The sequence below is a fragment of the Centrocercus urophasianus genome, unplaced genomic scaffold (genome assembly GCF_019232065.1).
Source record: "Centrocercus urophasianus isolate 14NV4802_14NV808 unplaced genomic scaffold, USGS_Curo_1.0 seq_9, whole genome shotgun sequence".
NCBI classification, from domain to species: domain Eukaryota; kingdom Metazoa; phylum Chordata; class Aves; order Galliformes; family Phasianidae; genus Centrocercus; species Centrocercus urophasianus.
Window position 1 is genome coordinate 2,889,985 of NW_024885532.1, and position 20,915 is coordinate 2,910,899.

General features: G+C 35.5%; 1 protein-coding gene across 1 annotated transcript in view; it reads right to left on the reverse strand.

Moving 5' to 3' along the window:
• GPC5 (glypican 5) overlaps positions 1-20,915 on the reverse strand; it is a gene marked incomplete at its 5' end in the record, with an annotated part of 595,668 nt that overhangs the window by 401,485 nt on the left and 173,268 nt on the right. The window contains 1 exon segment of the mRNA XM_042838694.1: positions 2,065-2,185. Within this exon segment, the coding sequence (XP_042694628.1) occupies positions 2,065-2,185 (121 nt within the window).

The window sequence follows — 20,915 nt, forward strand, 5'->3', positions numbered from 1 at the left end:
GAATTCTTAGTTATGAAATGCAAGAGAAATATGATTTTTATTTTATTTTATTTTATTTTACTAAATTATCAAATTAAGCTGTTGTAATGCAGTATTACTGCTTGGATAGACAGCAGGAATTAAGTGTATAGAAGGAGGACTTTTGCCTGAGAAGTGACACCACAATCTATTAAGCTCCCCTTATTTAATCTTTTCTTTGTAAGCTTAATGTATGATTCATCCTTTTTCATATCACAGAAGACACAGAGGTGAGGTTTTGTATTTGAATCTCTAATTTACCCTTGCTATCCTCCCTTTCCAGACACTAAAAGCTAGTGAAGAATTACTTTTTCTGTAATTTCTTCAACCTTTTTATCTGAGGAAAAACAGGTATATATTGGGTCTCTAAGGTATTTGTTGCTCTTTTTATCCCCTGACCCTATTTCTATACTCAGAGCTACAAGAAAGGAAACTATCACATAGAAAGATAATGTATTTGCAGGATAGCTGGACTCACAGTATATAGACTGTAAGTCTTTCTTTCCAAGATCCCATCCAGCCTTTGGGGAAAAGGGCAAATAAGCTCTCAAAATGAAATGCCTTATAATGGAATTGTTCTATTCCATTCTTTTAGATCCTTACCCAAGGAGGGAGCAACACAGGTCCTGGTCTCTAGAGGAAAACAACACAATAAACTATACTGTGCAGATTTAATATCAAAGAAGAAAGAGCGGGCATACCTGACAGATGAAAGACCTTGAGATTTACCCAGTAAGATTTACAATGTTATTCTTTCTGAATAACTTTCAGTTCTTAATTAAGCCACAGCATGTATTTTAAGGCAAAATTATATTCATTTTCTCACCATTTTGTCACTATTTTAATAAAGAAGTAGAGACATGCATGCTAAAGCTGGAGGGCTAGAAGGAGTATTTCTTTCTAGGAGGAAGGAATAGTGGTTAGAGTTCTAATATAAATAAATAAATGATTATATTCCCAACATAAGGAAAGGAATTTGAATGCCACTTCTCCCAGAATATAACTACTGATGGAAAATATTTTTTGTTGGTTTTTTTTTTTTTTTCATTTCTTATTTTACTCCTTTGTTATTATTAAACAGTGTTTACTTTTATTTTTATTTTTTAGAAATAGAAAATTTTCATTCTTGGGAAATGAGGTAGAGAAGGAGAATGGAGAAGGAAGTCTGCCAAGTTTGCATGCCTCCCCTACTTAACCCCTCTTTTTCCTCAATGCAGAGAGGTTGTTGTGCTGGACAGGACAATGACAAAAGATGCCAGTAGAGCACTTTGTACCAATGAGTTCTCAGATCATAGTAGAAAAAAACATTTTCTAACTGTAGTGCAGAGTTGCCAGCTAAAATTTTTTTGCTTTTAACACAGTCAGATACTTTGTCTTATAGTTACAGCTCTCCATGTATATAGATATTAATGAGTACAACAAACCACACATGCAGTGTTTTTAATGTATTACAATACTACTGCACCATGTTGGAATTCAGTGCTTTATAAGCCTTAAATTTAGTAACTCACTTATATGTGCATCAGGTAGTGAACACCAACTTCTTTAGTAGGCAAGTTATTATTTAAAATTTCTAGCATTTCTATCTGATTCTTAAACAATAAACTTCGCAGCAACAATGGTTAAGATTTTGATTTAGAAAAGAGAGACGATGGAAATTACCTTGTAATTTTTTTAAAATATACGCACTCAGTTAATATCTCTAAGTTATACTTTTGTTCTTCTGCAGCCTTAATACAATGCTGAACTGGTACTCACAGCTGCATATGGCCCAGCTGCCACTCTTACACCCTACACTCATCTACCATAAGCAAACTTTTTCACTACATCACTTTTAATAAGTTAAGTAAGAAAGATTAAACAGGATAGGATATGGTGGTTTTTTGTTTGTTTGTTTTTGTTTTCTTGTGTGTGTGTGTGTATGTGTTGCTGTACATGGAGCAATGACTTGAATTAACAATCACCCTATAAAGTATAGTAAATTCATATGTTCACCACTAGATTGTTTTTAGTTCTATACTACATATAAAGATAGAAGTAACTTACCTGAATAACATGTTTCAGCTTGTCAATAATTTGATTTATTACAGGATCTGTTCCTTTCACTCTTACTTCTGGATTCCCAGACTGAGCTTTGATTCCACTGCCAACCACACGATGAGTATAGCTATTTGAATATAGAAACACACACAAAGATGTAACTTATTCTGCTCTCACTCATTTTCTAGTTCATATTAACTCAATTCTCATGGCACCAACATTACACTTTAATGAGATGCATTAATTTTGTGCGTATATTTCTAATAGAAAAGAAATATAACATAATCATTTTATCCCACAAAGTTGTGTTATTTGTTATTGTTTTAATGTTGCTGCAAACTTTAACGAGAAAAGTGTTATCTACATTTTGTAGGAAGAAACATTTCTCTTTGCATACTTTTTATCTCCATTTTATTTTTGTTAAATACAAACTGCACAGTGATTGCCTAAATGCATAACATTTCAGGTTTTGGAAAGAAAAAAGCAACACTCCATATTCTATATACACTGTATGTTTGAAACTATATCTGAAGTTTCATAGTGTTTCTGTGAATGCACAAGCAGCTTGAATACATATTGCAGGACAATAGCCAAATTATGCACAAATTATTTGGCATTACATAACTGGTGTAAGTACACAGAAGGCAGAAATTTGTTTAGTGGATGAATATGCACAAAATAAGCCATGGAAAACAGATAAATGTTTATTTAAGTATGTATCAATGTAGTAAGTAGAACAGTGGTTCTAACAGGCTAATATAGCAAAACTCAAAATGCCAATACTAAAAATAACCATTTAGCAAAATTCTTTGGCTTATGAAGATGCAATTCTTCAGCTTCCTATTTTTTATGTAATACTGAAGTTATGCAAGAAAAAACTGAATTGTTAACTTATCATAGATACTGTGCATTATGCAAATATCCTCCATATGTTATGTTTTGTCTGCATACTTTACAAAAAATTAGCTTTATATATCTCTGTCTTAAAACTATTTTGCCAGCTGTTACGCTGATAAAAAGAAAGAAAGGAACGCTATTAGGAGCAGAGAACAGAAGTGCCTAATTCTTGCCTATCAGATCTTCAGATGAGCATAGGCAAGATAGCATATTCAAATTCTGCAAAATATGAATTTTATGAAAATTGCTGCAAGTCCTCTTAGCTTCACAGAAAAAATGCTACATATATGAAGCAATCATAGGAAAATTAGCCTGCTACCTCAGTTTGCAGAAAGGTCAAAGTAGAAGTCTGAGGGGCAAGGACTCTTTTCACCCTTGGGCCATTGTATGTGAAAAATACTCAAGGAGAGAAATTTAATGTTCATCATTGGTTTTAATACGGATATCTCTTGCAGGAGGAACTGGGAAAAGGAATTACCAAAAGGATGAAGAGGACTATGATCATCAACTATAACAGTTGATGGAAATTGGCACACAGGAAGAATATGGGAAGAGAATGAAAGGTGAATGAAACTTACAAAGAGAGGAAAGGGGGAAAAGTGTGGAGAAAGAAAGAAAAAGAAAGCCCTTTAAAAGTATGAACTTGTTTTCCTCCTTTAACTGTATTTATGAAAATGTTAAATAATGAATGCTGTTCATTAAAGCAAAGTTGCCACATAGCAACAATATTTTGTCTTTGATGTTTGCTTAAATATCACCTTAAGTAAGTGAGATTCAGCACGTTCTTAAAGAAGTATACAAGGACACAAGTACCATTCCTAAAATGACAGTGGCTACATTCTTAGATATAAAATAACTCTATTGACTAAATTTTCCATAGATCTGATAGCACAATTTGCCTTTGTACAGATATTACAAGAAGATATGTTTTAGAATTCACGTTCACAGAATCATAGGATCATAGAATGGGTTTGGTTGGAAGAGACCTTAAAGTCATTGAGTTTCAACCACCTACCATGGGCAGGGTTGCCAACCACTAAATCAGGGTTTCCAGACACTCTGCATTCTATTATGTTGGGAGACCAAAGGCTGGGCACAGTACCTCAGGCAGGGTTTCTTCAAATACTTGGAAAATGAACTAAATCTGAAGCACTGCAATTTTTTTCCAGACTTTTAACGGACAAATATCCAGCAGTCTTTGACTGTTGAAATCCTTTAAAGCACTTGGTTTCCCATAAAAAGTACCAAAATTCTAAGCCTAAATACAGCTCTGTACATGCTAATGAGGAACAGTGTTCTCTCTATTTCATAGAATCATAGAATCGTAGAATGAGCTGGGTTGAAAAGGACCACAATGATCATTGAGTTTCAGCACCCCTGCTATGTGCAGGGTCACCAACCACCAGACCAGGCTGTCCAGAGCCACAATGCTAGTAAATATAATACAAATTTTAAATTCTATTATGTATCATGCTACTGTAGCAACAATTACCTAGGATTAGACACAAGTTAAAGATTCTAGCATTATTCATTCTTCATTAGAGCAAATATATTGTCAGTTGTATTTAGGGCACACTGTATCAGCTAAAAGTAAATATTAAAAAAAAAATGTGCCTGTTACTAAAACCCTTACTGAGCCCATCACTGATTTTCTAGCTATTCTATTACCTGGAATAGATGATAATATTGCACAATCAGGACAAGTCATAATGAAGTTAATGCAGTTCATTAGAACATGGAAATTGAAAGAAGTTTAAAAAATATACATTCATAGCAATGCTGAATACGATTATGTGAATGGCTGATATTCTTCGCAGCAAAGTATTTTGGTTTATAGCAGACAGCTTTTTATACCCATTTAGTGACACAGTAAAGATCTGTATAGGGCTGTAAAGAAAATCTGCAGCCCCTCTACTAAACTAACACAGCAAAAAAAAGTCCAGATGTTCATACTCATATGTAGTACAAGTGGGCATGCTCTAGCCTGGAAATATCCCTGTCCTCAATTCTTGTGCCTGCACTGATGACTTTGTAAAGAAATTGAGCTTGGTAAGGATTTTATACAAGAACTACCAGGCTACCTTTCCTCCTGTAAAGAAGGAATCCATTCAGTCACTAGCCTGTCAAAGAATCTACTTACATTAATTGTTCAAGCTATATCTTTGCTGACTGCTCAGAGGTAGGGTTTGCTTTTGCAGCTGAGAATGGGGAAGGGTAAGAAGTTGAAGCAAAGATAACAAGTGCATTATGTAGTGACAAGCAGCACTCTAAGGCTTGATAATAGTACATTTTTAAGTGTATTAGCATTATACAGGCAGATCATTAAGTACTGAGATTAACAGCCTCCATATTATTTGATATTACATTCTCTAAACTGTTTAGCACCCTTCTGTTTTCTTTTTAGTTCTTGGCTTTTCTCTCACCCATGGCTGTTGCAATCCATTCCATCTCTGAAAGAAGCGAATTTGTAATTTTTCTCTGTTTCCCACTGCCTGCAGTCTCTTCCTCCACAACTATGTTCCTAAGTAGAACAGAGCACTGCCTGGAGTAAAATGTTTGCAAATGAAACAGTTGCCCTGAAAACAGCACAAACCCTGATCTGCACCAACTAATACATTCCATCCCATCCTCCTGACATTTTTGTCTGTTAAAGACCCAGGAGTCCACAGATAACACATAAAATTACATTCACAAGAATCACAGAGAAAGCATTGGATTCAACTTCTGCATATTTCAAAGGGTCTACTAAATGTTGTACCCTATTACCAGCTTGACTCTCACAGGAACTACTTCTCTGTATCTCCAGAAATCCTCATATGAAGTGCTGGATTATTTAAACCTTGAAATATTTGCAATCATTCAAGAGATTTTGTTTCTTTTTTTTAATTATTTTTGTATGCAGGGAGAATTTGATCTCGAAGTTAATCTTCAAGGTTCTGGATGCCAATTTTTATCCAGGAACACATCTAATAAAGTTTCACATATGGAAAGGAAAAAGACGAAATTACCAAAAAAAAAAAAAAAAAAAAAAAAGAAAAAACAAAAACACCAACTTATCTGTTTGGAACAGAAGAATAAAATCCTATTTTGGAAGCTGGAAGCAAGCAAGCCTTTCCCCAATACAATCTTTGTTATCAGATCACAGCATAAATGCTGAACAGTGTTTTTCAAGATGGAGGTCTCAGTACCAAACACCCAAATGTGAATACACTCAACATACTGAAGTAAATGAAACTATCTGGTTATATTTTATTCCTGATATTGGAAAATCTAACATATATTAAATTGTCCCTCCTTTCAAAGTGATGCAAATTTGAGCAGTTGACTTCAAAACCCATCATTTGACTTTGAGTCTTTCATAATTACGGGCTCACAAATCAGGATGAACACCCTTTTTCTTTCTTCAAGTGTATAATAAGGCATTGACAAAGCCTTATGAAGTATTGTTTTATTAATTCTTACAGCAAAATAAAATTTATTGAAGTCAGCATGTTCTTTGCAGGAAAAAAAAAAAAAAAACTTTACTTATATACTGCTGTTTAATTTTCCACGTTTATAATTGTGTTTAATTGACAAATATTATAAATAAAACATCTTCACACATTCTAATGTGGACTGAACGATCTGTCAGAACAAAATATTCTGTTGGGAATTTGAGCATGATACACAAAACTTCATCCCTGTAGACTTTCATTTACATGCAAAATATGTTTCTGTTTAGTGAAAGGAAAAATATAAAAATCTCAGACTCTTGGTTTGAGAGACTTCATTCATTATAAAGTTTTAATACAACATTAATCACTTTTTGTTTTTTTTACATCTAATGTGCAAGTAATGAAAAAAAAGGTTTTAAGGATACCCGCAGAGGTAGACCAACTTGGGCAAGTGTTGCTCAAATATGAATTCTGGGGAAAAAAAATATAATAAATAAAAAAAATTATTGCTAGAGAAGTAATAGATCCACCATCTGTGCTCATTTCTGTGCAAGCATGGTAATGTATCATAACACTTTAATCGGCAGACTTGGTCCCCAAGTACCATTCATTTTCATCAGCACTAAAAAAAAACAAACACCAATGTATTTGTATTCTATAAACATGTTTTAAAATGATGAATAGCAAGTTACCCATTCTCTGAGTTCAATACATGAATATTAATATAAATGCCCTATTATTTTATATTGCATTTATGAACTCAGCTTTGGTTCTTACATTTGATTGTACCAGTAACTCTATTAAAGGAGAAGGTCATGATCTATTGGCTATCAATAATTTCTTGGTTCTTACAATTAGAAAAGCTATTAGAAGTCATATACATATGAATTCTGTTAAGAATCAGCCAGAACTGTGGGCATAATACTTAAGAGATATGTATCTCTATATTACTTCAACATGAATAATCTACATTGCATTGTGACTGCAATAAATATTGATACATCATATTTACTGTCAACAACTGAACATGATTTCTCATTTCTTTACACTAGGTTTATGTAGTTATAACAGCAGAGAATAGATACCATTAAGTATGAAATTAGTGCTAAAAAGTGGGCCTGAGCTATTAAGTTTTGATCTAGATTCAAACTTCCTCGGAATTCAACCCAGTACTGGCAGCATTTCCCCTCCTATGTGTTGCCTGGGGAAGAATCCATAGCTGAACAACTAGACCTACAAGGAGCAGCTGCTCAAACTCTTTCAATACCCTTGCATAAATTTTAAGAGTTAATACATTTGAAAGGTGGCAAGGATGGGCAGAAGGCTGGCATAATCTAAACATACTGTGTGTATAGCCCATTGCACAGGCTATACAGAAATATAAAAAATATATACAGAAATATAGGCTGCAGAAATATCCTCAACTCCAGATATCTCCAGGACATTCTTTCAGCAGCTGACCAATGGAGTGAAATGCCAGGCTTAAAACTGACCACTTGCTGTGGAGTTTTCTGAAAGTTCTGGTTAGATACAATACATAAAAGAGCAAATTACATATCTGTAAAAATAATTTCTTTATTACAGTTGCCCTCTTGGTAAAAAGCATAAAAGACTTTATTCACCTCTTTTAACCAGCACTGATACTGCAACACACTTACACTTTTTGTAATATATGCCTCCTTCACAAATTGTTTTCTTTCCATGTTGTAGTGTGGAAATGTAGACATTCATGTATTGTGACTGCTAAGGGACTTGTTTTGTTCAACTTCTCATTATAATTAAATAAAAAAATTCTAATTAATTTACAGGTTAGGCTGCAAGCAAGCACTCATTTTTATAGTGGTTCACTTCGTTTCAGGAAGGTATGAAAATGCAGTGTGTCTACTCCATTTTATTTTGCATTGGTTCTGTTTTTGTATTTTTCAATCTCGGGATATTTTTTAAAATTCATTCCCTATTTGGTTGCTTTCTGATAACTGATTATTGCTGCTTTATGCCTGGCATTGCTAACTTCATCATTGCTTGACGTTTTAAGACTACAGGTAATTGATTTTTTTTTCAAAATTTAGTCTTTACATTGTTTCAAAACCTCAAGAACTTTAAGAACTCAAGAACTGTAAGACTTCTTATTTCAAAATTAACATGGAAATTAATCTTACTCTCAATTAATGGTACCAGCTGTATTAGTTGCCTATGCATTAGCTATCTGTGCTGCAAAATGTACTCCACAAATAGCAAGACAAAACACCTTCAATAGCAGCACTATTCTGCCAAAATTAATCTCTGTTGAGTGTTACAAACCCAAAATCATTTAATATAAACGAGGGAGTTCCTCACTCTCACAATCTCTACGTTCTCTGCAGAGGCAAAAGAAGAAGCACCTGAGTGGGAACTCCTATCAATCTGTATTGCTCCTTAGCAAAAAATATGTTCCAGTAATTGCATGCTGTGCTGAAGAGAAAAGAACTGAAGGTGAGCTTTGAGACAGATATTTCATTTAAACTAGGTGCCTTGGGTAAGTCACATGTTTAAAACTGAGAAAATAAATTCTTATTACGTTAGAAAATAACTAAACCACAGACATATGCAAGTACACTAAATCTAGATAACTAAGGACAACAACATCTCCATCTTCATGTAGTATTCTTGAAACCTTCTTACAACCTTAATAATTCTACAGTAACTTCAGTTAATGGAGCAATGAAATGAGAGATATTAATGATCATAAACAAGCACATAAATGTTTATAGAAGATAGCTGGCAAAACAAAAGGAACTATCTAGGAGAAACAATATAAACAACTTGGAAATGCAAAGCTGTCAAGCCTAATTAGTCTAAAACTGAGAAACCTGCTTCCTGTATACATCATTAAGATATATCTGCTTGGAAACAGCAAAAGGATCATGTAACCATGGCACTACATTGGACAGCAAATCTTGGAGACAAAAGTCTGACATTTCATATTTTCTGTAATATAATGCTTCAGCACACAAACCAAAGTATCTTCTAGAGACTTAGAATGTCTCTTTATAATTTTAGGACTAATATCCGACAAAATGCTGACAAGGTCAATATTTTCCTCATAGCAGCATGGCATGGGCATTACTCCAGTACAAATAATGCTAAAGGTGCACTCCCACAATCCATTCTTTGTTATTGAATGGTTGGTATTTTTCTGAAGTTATCTTTAGAAAATAACTACAAAATGACAGTTAAGTTATGGAGAAAGACTATCAAGCAGATAATAAACTTGGATATCATTACTGACAAAACTAAAAAAAGTCACTTAGCAAATAAAGGTCAAATGAAGAATCAACCCAAGTTGCTGTGAAATGTAATTTCAGCAAATTCAAATCCTCACAAGCCACCTGATAGATCTTTTTCTATTTATTCTCAACAAGTGAACTTTCATTTGGTGGTAAAGCTGCTTTCCTTGATGTTCTCTGTTGTCAGATTATACTGAGTTAGCAAAAGATTTATGGATTACTAATAAATAAATATAGATGGATGATCAGTCTCTGTGACATTGGATTCATAGTATTATCCTAGTTTTCCTGAATGTGCATGAACAACAATCTGAAAACTATGATTTGGTGACATTTATCCAACCTATGATGTTTTTCATCTTAAATATTTTATGACTCCTACATGCCTCATGTTAATTGTGCAGAATTTTTTGTTGTTGTTCTCACCTAATATAAAATATTACACTACAATATCACCTAAAATTTCTGGGTTTTATACTGAAAAATCCTAGAGAACATAACATTATGTGTTCAGGACATATAGGACATAATTGTCTCTTCATTAAAACCAGTCTTAAAATTATTAAGTGTACTGGCTGTACAGGGCTGACAGCAGCAGGACTAGGGGAAATGGATCCAAGTTGAAGGAGGGAAGATTTAGGTTGGATGTTAGGGGGAAGTTCTTTACAAGGAGCGTGGTTAGGCCCTGGAACGGGCTGCCCAGGGAAGTGGATGCCCCATCCTTGGACGTGTTCAAGGCCAGGTTGGACGGGGTCCTGGGCAACCTGATCTGAATGTGTAAGTTTGGTGGCCCTGCTAGGCAGGGGGGTTGGAACTACATGATCCTTGAGGTCCCTTCCAACCCGGGTGATTCTGTGATTCTGTGATTCTGGCTGTGGCTGGATGGAGTTAACTTTTCCCATGGTTGCCTACATAGTGCTGTGTGGCTGGTGCATTTGCAGCTAAAGCAGCATGCATATCACACTGATGTTTTATCTATTGCTGAGCAGTGCTGGCACAGCATCAAGACTTTGCCACCCCCCAAAGCCACTGGGCTAGGATTGAGCAAGAGGTGAGGTGGGGACATTATGAGGACAGCTGACTTAAAATGGCCAAAGAGATACTCCATACTATATCGCATCACACGCAGCAATAAAAGCTGGGGAATAAGTTTCCTTTCAGTCAAGGTGTGTGTCCTCCTGAATAGCCATTATGCATATTGAGGCCCTGCTTCCTAAGACATAAACAAACACCACTTTATGATCAGAAATGGAGAATTTTGTCTCTCCACACGTCCAGATGACCTTTGCTTCTTTTTTTGTTTGAAATGAACCAGTAGTTCATTTCTATATTTTTCTCTTTTCCCTTTAATTAAATTATCAATAATTCTTTTTTTTTTCCTCGTTCTATTTCCTCCCCCTCCTCTTCCTTTGAGGAGGGGGAAGAGACAGAGCAGTGTGGTGGAGTTTAAGTTGGCCATCAGTGTGAGTTCACCACATGCAAGCATGCTGTCTTCATGTATATCTGTGCAGGAGAAAAATCAGCTGCACTGCTATAAAGTTTGGGCTGGTTTTATTTTTCAAAAATATCAAGCAAATTACTTAAAAAAAAAAAAAAAAATTGTTTTCACAATATTTAGAAGTTTGTTCAGCTACTAACCCATAACTGTTTTCTTATTTCACAGCTCTGTAATTTACAGTGCCTTTTCTGAACACGTTATATGATTACAAAACACTTTCATTATCACCTCTTAGAGTAAAATGAATAGCTTATGAGAAACAAGTACAGAACTACAGGTCAGAACTCTACAGCGTGGTGTATTCCATTAAATAATACAATTAAGCATTACACAAAGATATAATACCTGCTATGTGCTTGTCTTACCTAACTTGTACATGAGCTTAAGTGCTTTTCAGAATGTCATACTGAAAAGTAACTGAGTAAAGATCTCATTCTTTACTGGTCTTTAACTAGCCTTATACCAAAGATAAATATAGCTGTATTAACTTTCTTAATTTTTGGCACTTTCCATCCTCCATGATAGGCACATTTTTCTGATTTTTAAAGCATTTCAGGACAAATCAGGCTTTAAGAATACAAGTTCTACATAAAATTATGTTCAAAGGTATTGATATATACATGAAGAGCTTAGATTCAGAAGCCACTTTTAGCAGAACAAGCAATTGTAGTGTCTGTAGTGGGTTAAGAGGCTACATATAAAGACACAAGAAAGGTATTTAAGCTGATCTATTAAAACCAGTATCCTTCATTTTAAAATTTTTTAGACTAAATTATATCCTACAAAATTAAATTAATTAATACTAAATTAATACCACAAAAGCATATTTTAAATAATAAATACTATAAGTAAATAATAATATAAAGCACATCATAATACAGGGGAAATAAGAAGGGATAAAAAACATTTGAGAATGTTTCAGTGTTTTTCACATTTCAGCCCAGCTGTTCTTGCAGTTATGTACTGTGTAACACCATATTTAATATTTCTTTGAAAAGGAGAATTCCTTCTTCAATCTTTGTGGTTATATCCTTCATGGTTATATATGTCACCACTGGTGACAAGTGACAGGACAAGGGGAAATGACCTCAAGTTGCACCAGGGTAAGTTTAGATTGGACATCAGAAAAACTTCTTTACAGAAAGGGTGGTTAAGCACTGGAATAGGCTCCCCAGAGAGATGGTTGAGTCACCATCCCTGAATGTGTTTAAATACCCTTTGGAAGTGGTGTTCAGGGACATAATTTAGCGGAAGATTATTAGAGTTAGGGTAGTATGGCTAGGTTGCAGTTGGACTTGATGATCTTTAAGGTCTTTCCCAACCTGAGCAATTCTATGATTCTATGATACTCTCTCTCTCTCTCTCTCTCTATATATATATATACATATGAGCCAATAATACACTCATAGCAATTATTGTATTATTTAAAGATAGGGATTGTATTGGAGGTTTCAGAGTTTTAGCAAACTTTTTTCTCCCTTTCTTCACAACTTTCCCTTCTTATGTCTTCATTCAAAGACAAGTTCTTTCAAAAACAAAGAAATTTACAACTTTCACTTATCACATTGATTTATAGTTTTCTTTTAGATCTAAATGAGTGGATGTAGTTAAAATTATTTTCTCTTCAGTGAATAAAGGTTCACTGTCCAACAGCAATTAAAACACTTTTTAGAGAAGGATGAAGAAGTTCATCATTATGGTTTAACCTGATAGGCAGCTTAGCACACAGTGAGATAAGGGAGAAAATTCGAGAGAAAAAATAATAATAATAAACCAAAAACAAACAAACAAAACAAAACAAACAAACAAAAAAAACAAAACAACAACAACAAAAAAACTAACAACAAAAAACTTGAGATAAAAACTATTTACTAAGACAGAAAAAGGAAAGGAAAGTAATAATACCAATGATATAGTACAAGAAGTTGAAACGCCTGTGGTTCTGTGGAACCAATGCTCAGCAATAGCTATAACATCAGTGTTTTATCAATGCTATTTTTCTTCTAAAGCTAAAGCAGCATCATACCAGACACTAAGAAGTAAGCTAAGTCCATCCCGGATGAAACCAGAGCAGTAATATTACCAGGACCTAATAAAATAACTGCTTCTTATTAGCCATTTCTTTCACTTGATTGTGACAATATTACAACAAAAATATGAGTGACTCAGTTTCGCATTCCTCTTTTCATTCCCCTAATTCTTAGAAAAATAGCAACTTCTAACAAATATGATATAGTTTCCCCATGAGAATGCCCTCAGAGGAACAAATCTGACTCAATGATTTTCAGTTGCATTCTACTTGCTTACCTTCAACTATTTAAAAATAAGGCACCTATTGCCTAGACAGCTATTGCTTAAGCTTCCCCTACAGTCAGAGTAGAATAGAGAGAAAAGAGAAGCTCCAAGGTTTCGAGAGAAATTCAGCACCAATTGTAAGATGAAATACTGATTATCCATTTCCATTGGACATGTCTCCTAGATAACTAGCCTAGACACTATGCTGAACTTTTAAATAACTAAACTGAAATGAGTTTGCACTAGCCTCCGGGTTCGTATTGCTGAAATTAGAAGCCTATTGCAGCCAACCTATTATTCGCTCTGCTTTCCAGCTTTCCATTTCTAAAATCATAGTAACTCCTACATACCTCTGTCATGGGAGATACTGTGAAAAGATATGATTTAAATATTATCATACATTGATACATTGCTGTAATGGGAAGTTTGGATCTGAGCAGCGGCAGGATGTCAAAGAATTTAGATATCTTGTTTCCAGCACATGCAGTTCAGTACAATCTGGAAAACAGTGCTGCTAATAGCAAGTTTTTATCTTTCTTTTCGTTCCTAATGAAACTTGAAGTATTTGTTTTACTAAAATATTCAGTAGATCCTGGCAAATTGAAGGACAAAACCTATAAGAAATTTATACAGATTATAATGGACTGCTGGAAGCTAAAATCATTTCCTAACAGAATAAGAGTTCCAATTTCATCTTTTGGCATCAAAAGGAGAAGACTGCTGTGAGTTCGGAAGTGTCTAGAGTGAAGCTCTGTGTGACTGCTTATTATGCAGTCTAAACAGAGAAACAATCCAGACAAGACTATTCTGAGGTTTGATTTTTAACTTCACTTGTGACATTGTCTATACTAAGAAATTAATGTCAAATAAGGAACAGTGAGTTCAAGGGTAATTAAGTCAAACAGGTTGTCTTTCCTAAGGGAAATGCTGCCAAAGAAAGAAAAGAAAATGAGGTCAAACTGCTGCCAAAATTGTTCTTCAGGGAAACAGCACGCTGCTGCAAATATTATATGTCTGAAAGCATTAATCTCGCATTGCAAATATATATATTTGTAGAAATAAATATTTGTATGTCTATACATATACTACACACGTGTACAGACGTACATTTCTGTTATGATCTACATATTAAGACAAACTTACGTATCTCCCTCTTGTACTGTGGAATTTAATGAATTTAATGATTATTTATGAACAATGGCTTGATTTTTCAAACACTGCAATAATAGCAACCTTCAGTGTGAGAAGATACATCCTCCAGTAGTGTGGAAGTTGGGGAAGTGGGGTTTCTCAGCAGGCACAACACTGAATTCGGAATTGGTGATGTCTCTTCCTCTCTTTTTCACTTTTTCTCTTAATGTTGCTAAGTAACAAAAGGCTTACTTGAATTTCCTGTAAAAAGGCACTGCTTATGTTGGTATAGTTGTGGGCGGGCCAACGCATGTAGGATAACTTTTTTATGGAAATCTCCTGTTAAAGGTAGCACTTCTACCTCTTATGTGCAGGTCTTGAATGATAACCAGAGGGAACTGAAAATCTGATCACCCCTCCCTTCCTTCATGGGCAGGATGTGTCACTCGTAGTAGATTACTTTACAGTCTATATTTTCTCATTGGATTTGAGAAGAAAATTAATTTCTTAAGGAATAAAATGGGATGTTAAGCAGCCTACAACATTTGGCTTACTTTTAAACTGCCGGTCAAGACAGAGGGGATGTGAACCTACAAATGAATGAGGCAACCTTGGTAGAATACAGTGGCTATCTCTTTGTAGCTGGGAAGTCAGCAGCATAGGAAAATGGCCTTTGAAGCTGCACAGGTAATAAGAAGAATAATGCACAAATCATAAGAGACAGCAGAAAGATGGGCAAGGCAACAGAGTCTCAAATGGGCCATATCACAGTGAAAAGTCAGGAACATACAAATGTTTCATTTCTGTAAACCCATGTCTTTCTTGATGGATAGAATGCACAGAGTAGAAAATTATAGTGCCAACTGCAGTACACCCTTTTAAGGTTGGATATTAAGTGATAACTCATCTGTAGATGAATTAACAATAGACTCCTTGACTGCAGTTTAACAAGATATTCGATCATTTGAAGCTCAGTGTTAAGCATAACACTTAAATTCTCCTTAAATTATCTTAAATTCTTCTACATGCAGCCAAACACCACTCTAGGCCCTCCAGCAATGCAGACATCAGGTTTGATCCAATGCATCCAAAATGAAAGCAGTTTCCCTAGTGGTAGCTAAGACTGACAGAAAGTGCTATATATAAAATACAGTAATATCCCTGAATTCAGAAGTAACACTGATATTTAATTCTCAACTTTCTTTATGAATATACTGAGGATCTAACTGCATAGAAGGAATTATGATAGATTCATACTGTGAATTCACATTCAAATTATATTTCTTTTCAAAATCCCTGGAATCCCTTAATCTGAAGCTTGATCTGAGAACTGTAAGGTGTATACTTTGGGGGAAACATATGCATTTGCGGGCTGGTAATATGGTGCCTTACTTAAGCTCCCTGATAAATTTTCCAAGAAAATATGTTAACAGAGCTTACTTTCCACTTGTATTTAAGGTTCTCACTGTGAATAAATCTATCAAATAACTTTCAGAGTGACTAAAAGCTTTTCTGAAAACTTCATAATATTGATGTAGTAATTTTCAAAATGCAAATATGAGATAAAGAAGTTTCATTTCTAATTCATTCTCTGAAAGCGTGAATCCAAATCTGCCTCATAAATAAAGCTTCTGTTCTTCAGAAAAGCCTGGCTTTTAGTTCTATATATCTTCCCCCAAAGTTCCCCCAAAAGTTCTGGTTATTACTTAATTTATATACTTGTGAATATGCTCCATGGATATCTGAATTGCGACTGCTAGTTCTGTTCAGTTTTTTATTTTTCCCAATTGGATCACACTGATCTTCTAAAACATGTTTTCATTCCTGCTCATTTTGTTTTGCATTTCATCCTTGGAAATAATGATTTGTTTCTTTCAGGCCAATTGATCTTTAAGTGTATGCATATCAAACACACAGTCACTGGCATAGCCTTGAAATCCTTCCATAACATACAGACCTATTTGTCTGAATAACATGGTAACACTTTCACTTCAAATTGCCAAAATTCAACAGAGCATTTTCTTACTTTAGTTCTTAGAAGCAGCTGATAAATTCCCACTTGCCTCTTGTATTCCTATTTATAACCCTGAAAGCTTGTGGAAGGCTGTCACTTGATAGACCAGATTTTGCTCCTTACTGAAAATCATATTGACACTGTTTTTTACAAGACTACTGATACACTCTTCCTTTTGTCTAAGCAGCTTTTAAAAACTTAAGAACTTAAGATATATCACCTTTTCCTAAACACGAAGACCATTTCTTCTCTCTCCTTCAGAAGTTTTCACAGTTGCCTTATCTTTAAAAAAAAAATAAAAAATAGAGGTCTGCTGGTCATAAGCCGAATGGCATTTATCTTTCACAAGCATTAAGGACACACCTTCTCGAAAGCAGGTTGGCTATGTCCATGTTACTCAGAGCTTGATTCTGGAGCCTCTTTTTGCCTGTTAAACTCCCATTGTCCAATCTAGTTTTGTGTGATTTTTAGGTAGGACATACTGAAGAACTGTGAGTGCTTTGTGGCAACCTTTCAGAGAGGTACTTTTCTGGCATAAAACAGAGGGTATGCACTGGATGTACAATGGGGGCACCTGGAGGCATTTAAAGATGCAATACTTCATGAGGTAGTTATGTCGAGGTCTATGGAGTGGATACAGCTAGACTACTGTCTCTTAGTAATGGCTTCTGGAGTGAGTTTTTCATAGCATTAAATGGTTCAACACAAAGTTAGACGGTAGGATAACTTGAGAATGAACTGTTACATTACTCAAGCTTTCAGGTTAGCCATCTTTTACTTAGAGGTGTAAATAAGCTCCAGTTATTTGTCTGCTACCATCTTACTAATTGATAGCCTCTCTACACTGGTATCTTATTTGTTCATGTTTGTTTGTTTGTTTGAATTTCTTTATTTAACCCAGTAACTACTTGAACATCCCCATCAATATAGGATTTTTGGGAATGGGTAGCACATAGTGCAGATATGGTATTTTTTTCAGACATTAGCATTCCATATTAACACAATGTGCTGGGAAGGAGTGTTGATCTGTCTGAGGGGAGAAAGGTACTACTGAGGGGAGAAGGGCACTATAGAGGGACCTGGATAGACTGGATCGATGGGCCAAGACAAACTGCATATGTTTCAACAGGGCCAAGTGTTGCGTCCTCCATTTTGGTCACAACAACCCCAGGCAATCCTACAGGCTTGGGGAGGAGTGGCTGGAAAGCTGTCTGATAGAAAGGGACCTTGCTGTACTGATGGACAGTCGGCTGAGTATGAGCCAGCAGTGTGCCCAGGTGGCCAAGAAGTCCAGTGGCATCCTGGCTTGTATAAGGAATGGTGTGGTAAGCAGGACTGGGGAAGTAATCCTGTCCCTGTACTCAGCACTGGTGAGGCCTCATCTCGAGTACTGTGTTCAGTTTTGGGCACCTCAGTACAGAAAGGACATTGAGGTGCTAGAGTAGGTCCAAAGAAGGGCAACAAGTCTTGTGAAGGGCTTGGAGAACGTGTCCTGTGAGGAGACACGGAAGGAACGGGGGATGTTCAGTCTGGGGAAAAGGAGGCTGAGGGGAAACCTTATTGCTCTCTTTCAATATCTGAAAGGTGCTAACAGCGAGAGTGGGATTGGTCTTTCCTAACTGGTGACAGGTGACAGGACAAGGGGAAATGACCTCAAGTTGCACCAGGGTAAGTTTAGGTTGGATATCAGGAAAAACTTCTTTACAGAAAGGGTAGTTAAGCACTGGAATAGGCTCCCCAGAGAGATGGTTGAGTCACCATCCCTGAATGTGTTTAAATACCCTTTGGAAGTGGTGTTCAGGGACATAACTTAGTGGAGGATTATTAGAGTTAGGGTAGTATGGCTTGGTCATGGTTGGATTAAATGATCTGTAAGGTCTTTTCCAACCTGAGAGATTCTATGATTCCATGATTGATGTGTATTTTCTGTCATTACCAAGATCCATTCCTATGCTCTTCATTTGAAGAAGTTTTCAATTTAAGGTCTTGATCTTTCAATGAGTTTATTCATTGAAGGTGACCTCTCCATGCAGATAGTGAAAAAAGAAGACCTCAGTTGAAAATAGGATTATATTCATAATATCTTTGTTTTGAACGTCTTGAACAAATATTGAAATAAAGAGCTGTTAGTATATCCTGATTTACCATCACTTATTTGAGAGTTGTTAATACAAAGAAGTAATACTATAAAAGAAGTATATAATGGAGATTTTCTAAACAGCTCCTTTTATTACCAAATCAGAGACTTGTTGCAGAATATTTGCCAGAGGTGACTTACTGAAATGTCCATCTCTTGAGAGAAGGTAAACCTCAAGGGTGGAATGGGGTGGATAAACTGTTCCAAAACAGCTCCCTAAGCAAAGTGACCTGCAACCTTAGCTGTTAACAAATATCAGGGGAGCCTGGTATGAATGTAAGAAAAAAACATGGAGAGCAGAGCAGGGTGGAGGCCCTATGGCCAAAGCCCATGATCACCCTCAAGAGATGGGGACGTCATGATGCTGTTGAAAATAATTGTTCACAAATGTACCTACTGTCAAAAAGTGGTGACATGAATGAGGCATGATTGTTCAGCTGGGGCATTTTCTCCGGTAAGATATGGCTTGTCAAAGTCCAATAGAGAGACACTATCAGATTTTTGAGTTGAATATCTGATTGCAACACTATGCGTACCATTTGAAAATTTGCAGGTGAAGTATTTATGTTAACTGAAAATAGAAATATTATTTTAAAAAATTGATAATTTTTTCACGATCTTGAAACCTGTTCTCACATGTCTTTAACACAATAGAAAGCACAGCTGCATATTTTTTGCTGTTCACAGGACTGTGTTTATGATCTGCCATATCTTGCTCTGCTTTGCCCCATCCTTGTGTCCTGATTTCAGCCCAGACAATGTCAATAGCACATTGATGTTTGGTCATTGCTGAGCATCTGGGGCCAGGCCAGGCCACTCAGTGGGGCAAAGCCACTGCCATGATGCTGTAGGGGGTGGCTATATTGCGAGTTGAGCCAGGCTGCATATGACCTACAAGCCATGGGTTGGACTTGCCTACTCAGTAAAGTTATCCATGATATAATGCGATTGTATTTGGCCGTATTATTCATGTTCACTGTTACCCTCATATGCTTTCAAACCAAAAGAATCTGTAATCTGTTGGTTTAATAAACTGCACTATTCACCAGTTTAGCCCCAAGAGTTCCCATTGGACATGGTCAAATTCCTTAAGACTGGTCATGAGAGCCCATTCAAACAAGACCAGAGAAATTGGGCACAGTGCTATTTGTGAATCAGTATTCACAATAGTCCATGCATTGAATGCAACTGGACTTATGGCGTTGAATTTGGAATCACAGAATCTAAGCTCAGCAGCCCCCAGTCCCTTTGATATCTGAGGACAAGCTGTAACACAAGGGAGTTGATATCTGATGACAGATTGGAACACAAGGGACTTCATACTCTGCTCTGTTCACATGGCACTTTGCCTACCAAGATGGATTTACATGTATCCTATCTTGACTTTTTTTTTGTCTTAGGTGTGTTTTGTTGGGTGCAACCTATTCTTACAAACATAAATCCATTCTTCAGTTCATGAGTGATATTTTCAGATTCCTTTAAACCTCTTGCTTTATATCTCCCACCAGAATTGTGTTTCCAATAGCTTTCCTTCCTTTAGGAGTGGTAGGTAGGGAAAGTTCTATCAAGCGACTTCAAGCATTCTATCTTACTTTGGCAGTCCTTTAAGAAGAAAACAAACATTAAAAAATGATTATTTTGAAGAAATAGCCCAAAATGGAGAGGAAAGCAAACAAATGAACTCAAATTTCTCACTTCTCTAACTGTGAGCCAATTATTATAACTATTTGTGATTTCACTGTTATTTAAAAATAAAAATAAAAAACTTGAAAAAAAAAAATTAAAATTTTTTTTAAAACTATGTGCTGGTACACCAAGTGATCTTTTTTCCTGTGCAGTAAAAAAGGTCATTTGTAATTTTAAAATTCATATGAGATAACAGAAATATGAACATCAACTTTTCTTTCTCTCCAGATAAAAACAGACATTAACTACATCAATTATTTATGAAATACCCAGATAAAATTGGAATTTTAGTAAAAGCTAAGTGCATATTCAAGTTTTTCTTCTTGCGTACAGTAACACTAAATTTACTTTTTCACTTGGATTTCACTTTTTTAAAAAATAAAACAGAATTTAGTACAAAGTAAGTGAAGTGTCCTAGCTCTCTTTCATCTACATTTTTCAGGGAAGTTCTATTTTCTTTTCTTTTCTTTTCTTTTCTTTTCTTTTCTTTTCTTTTCTT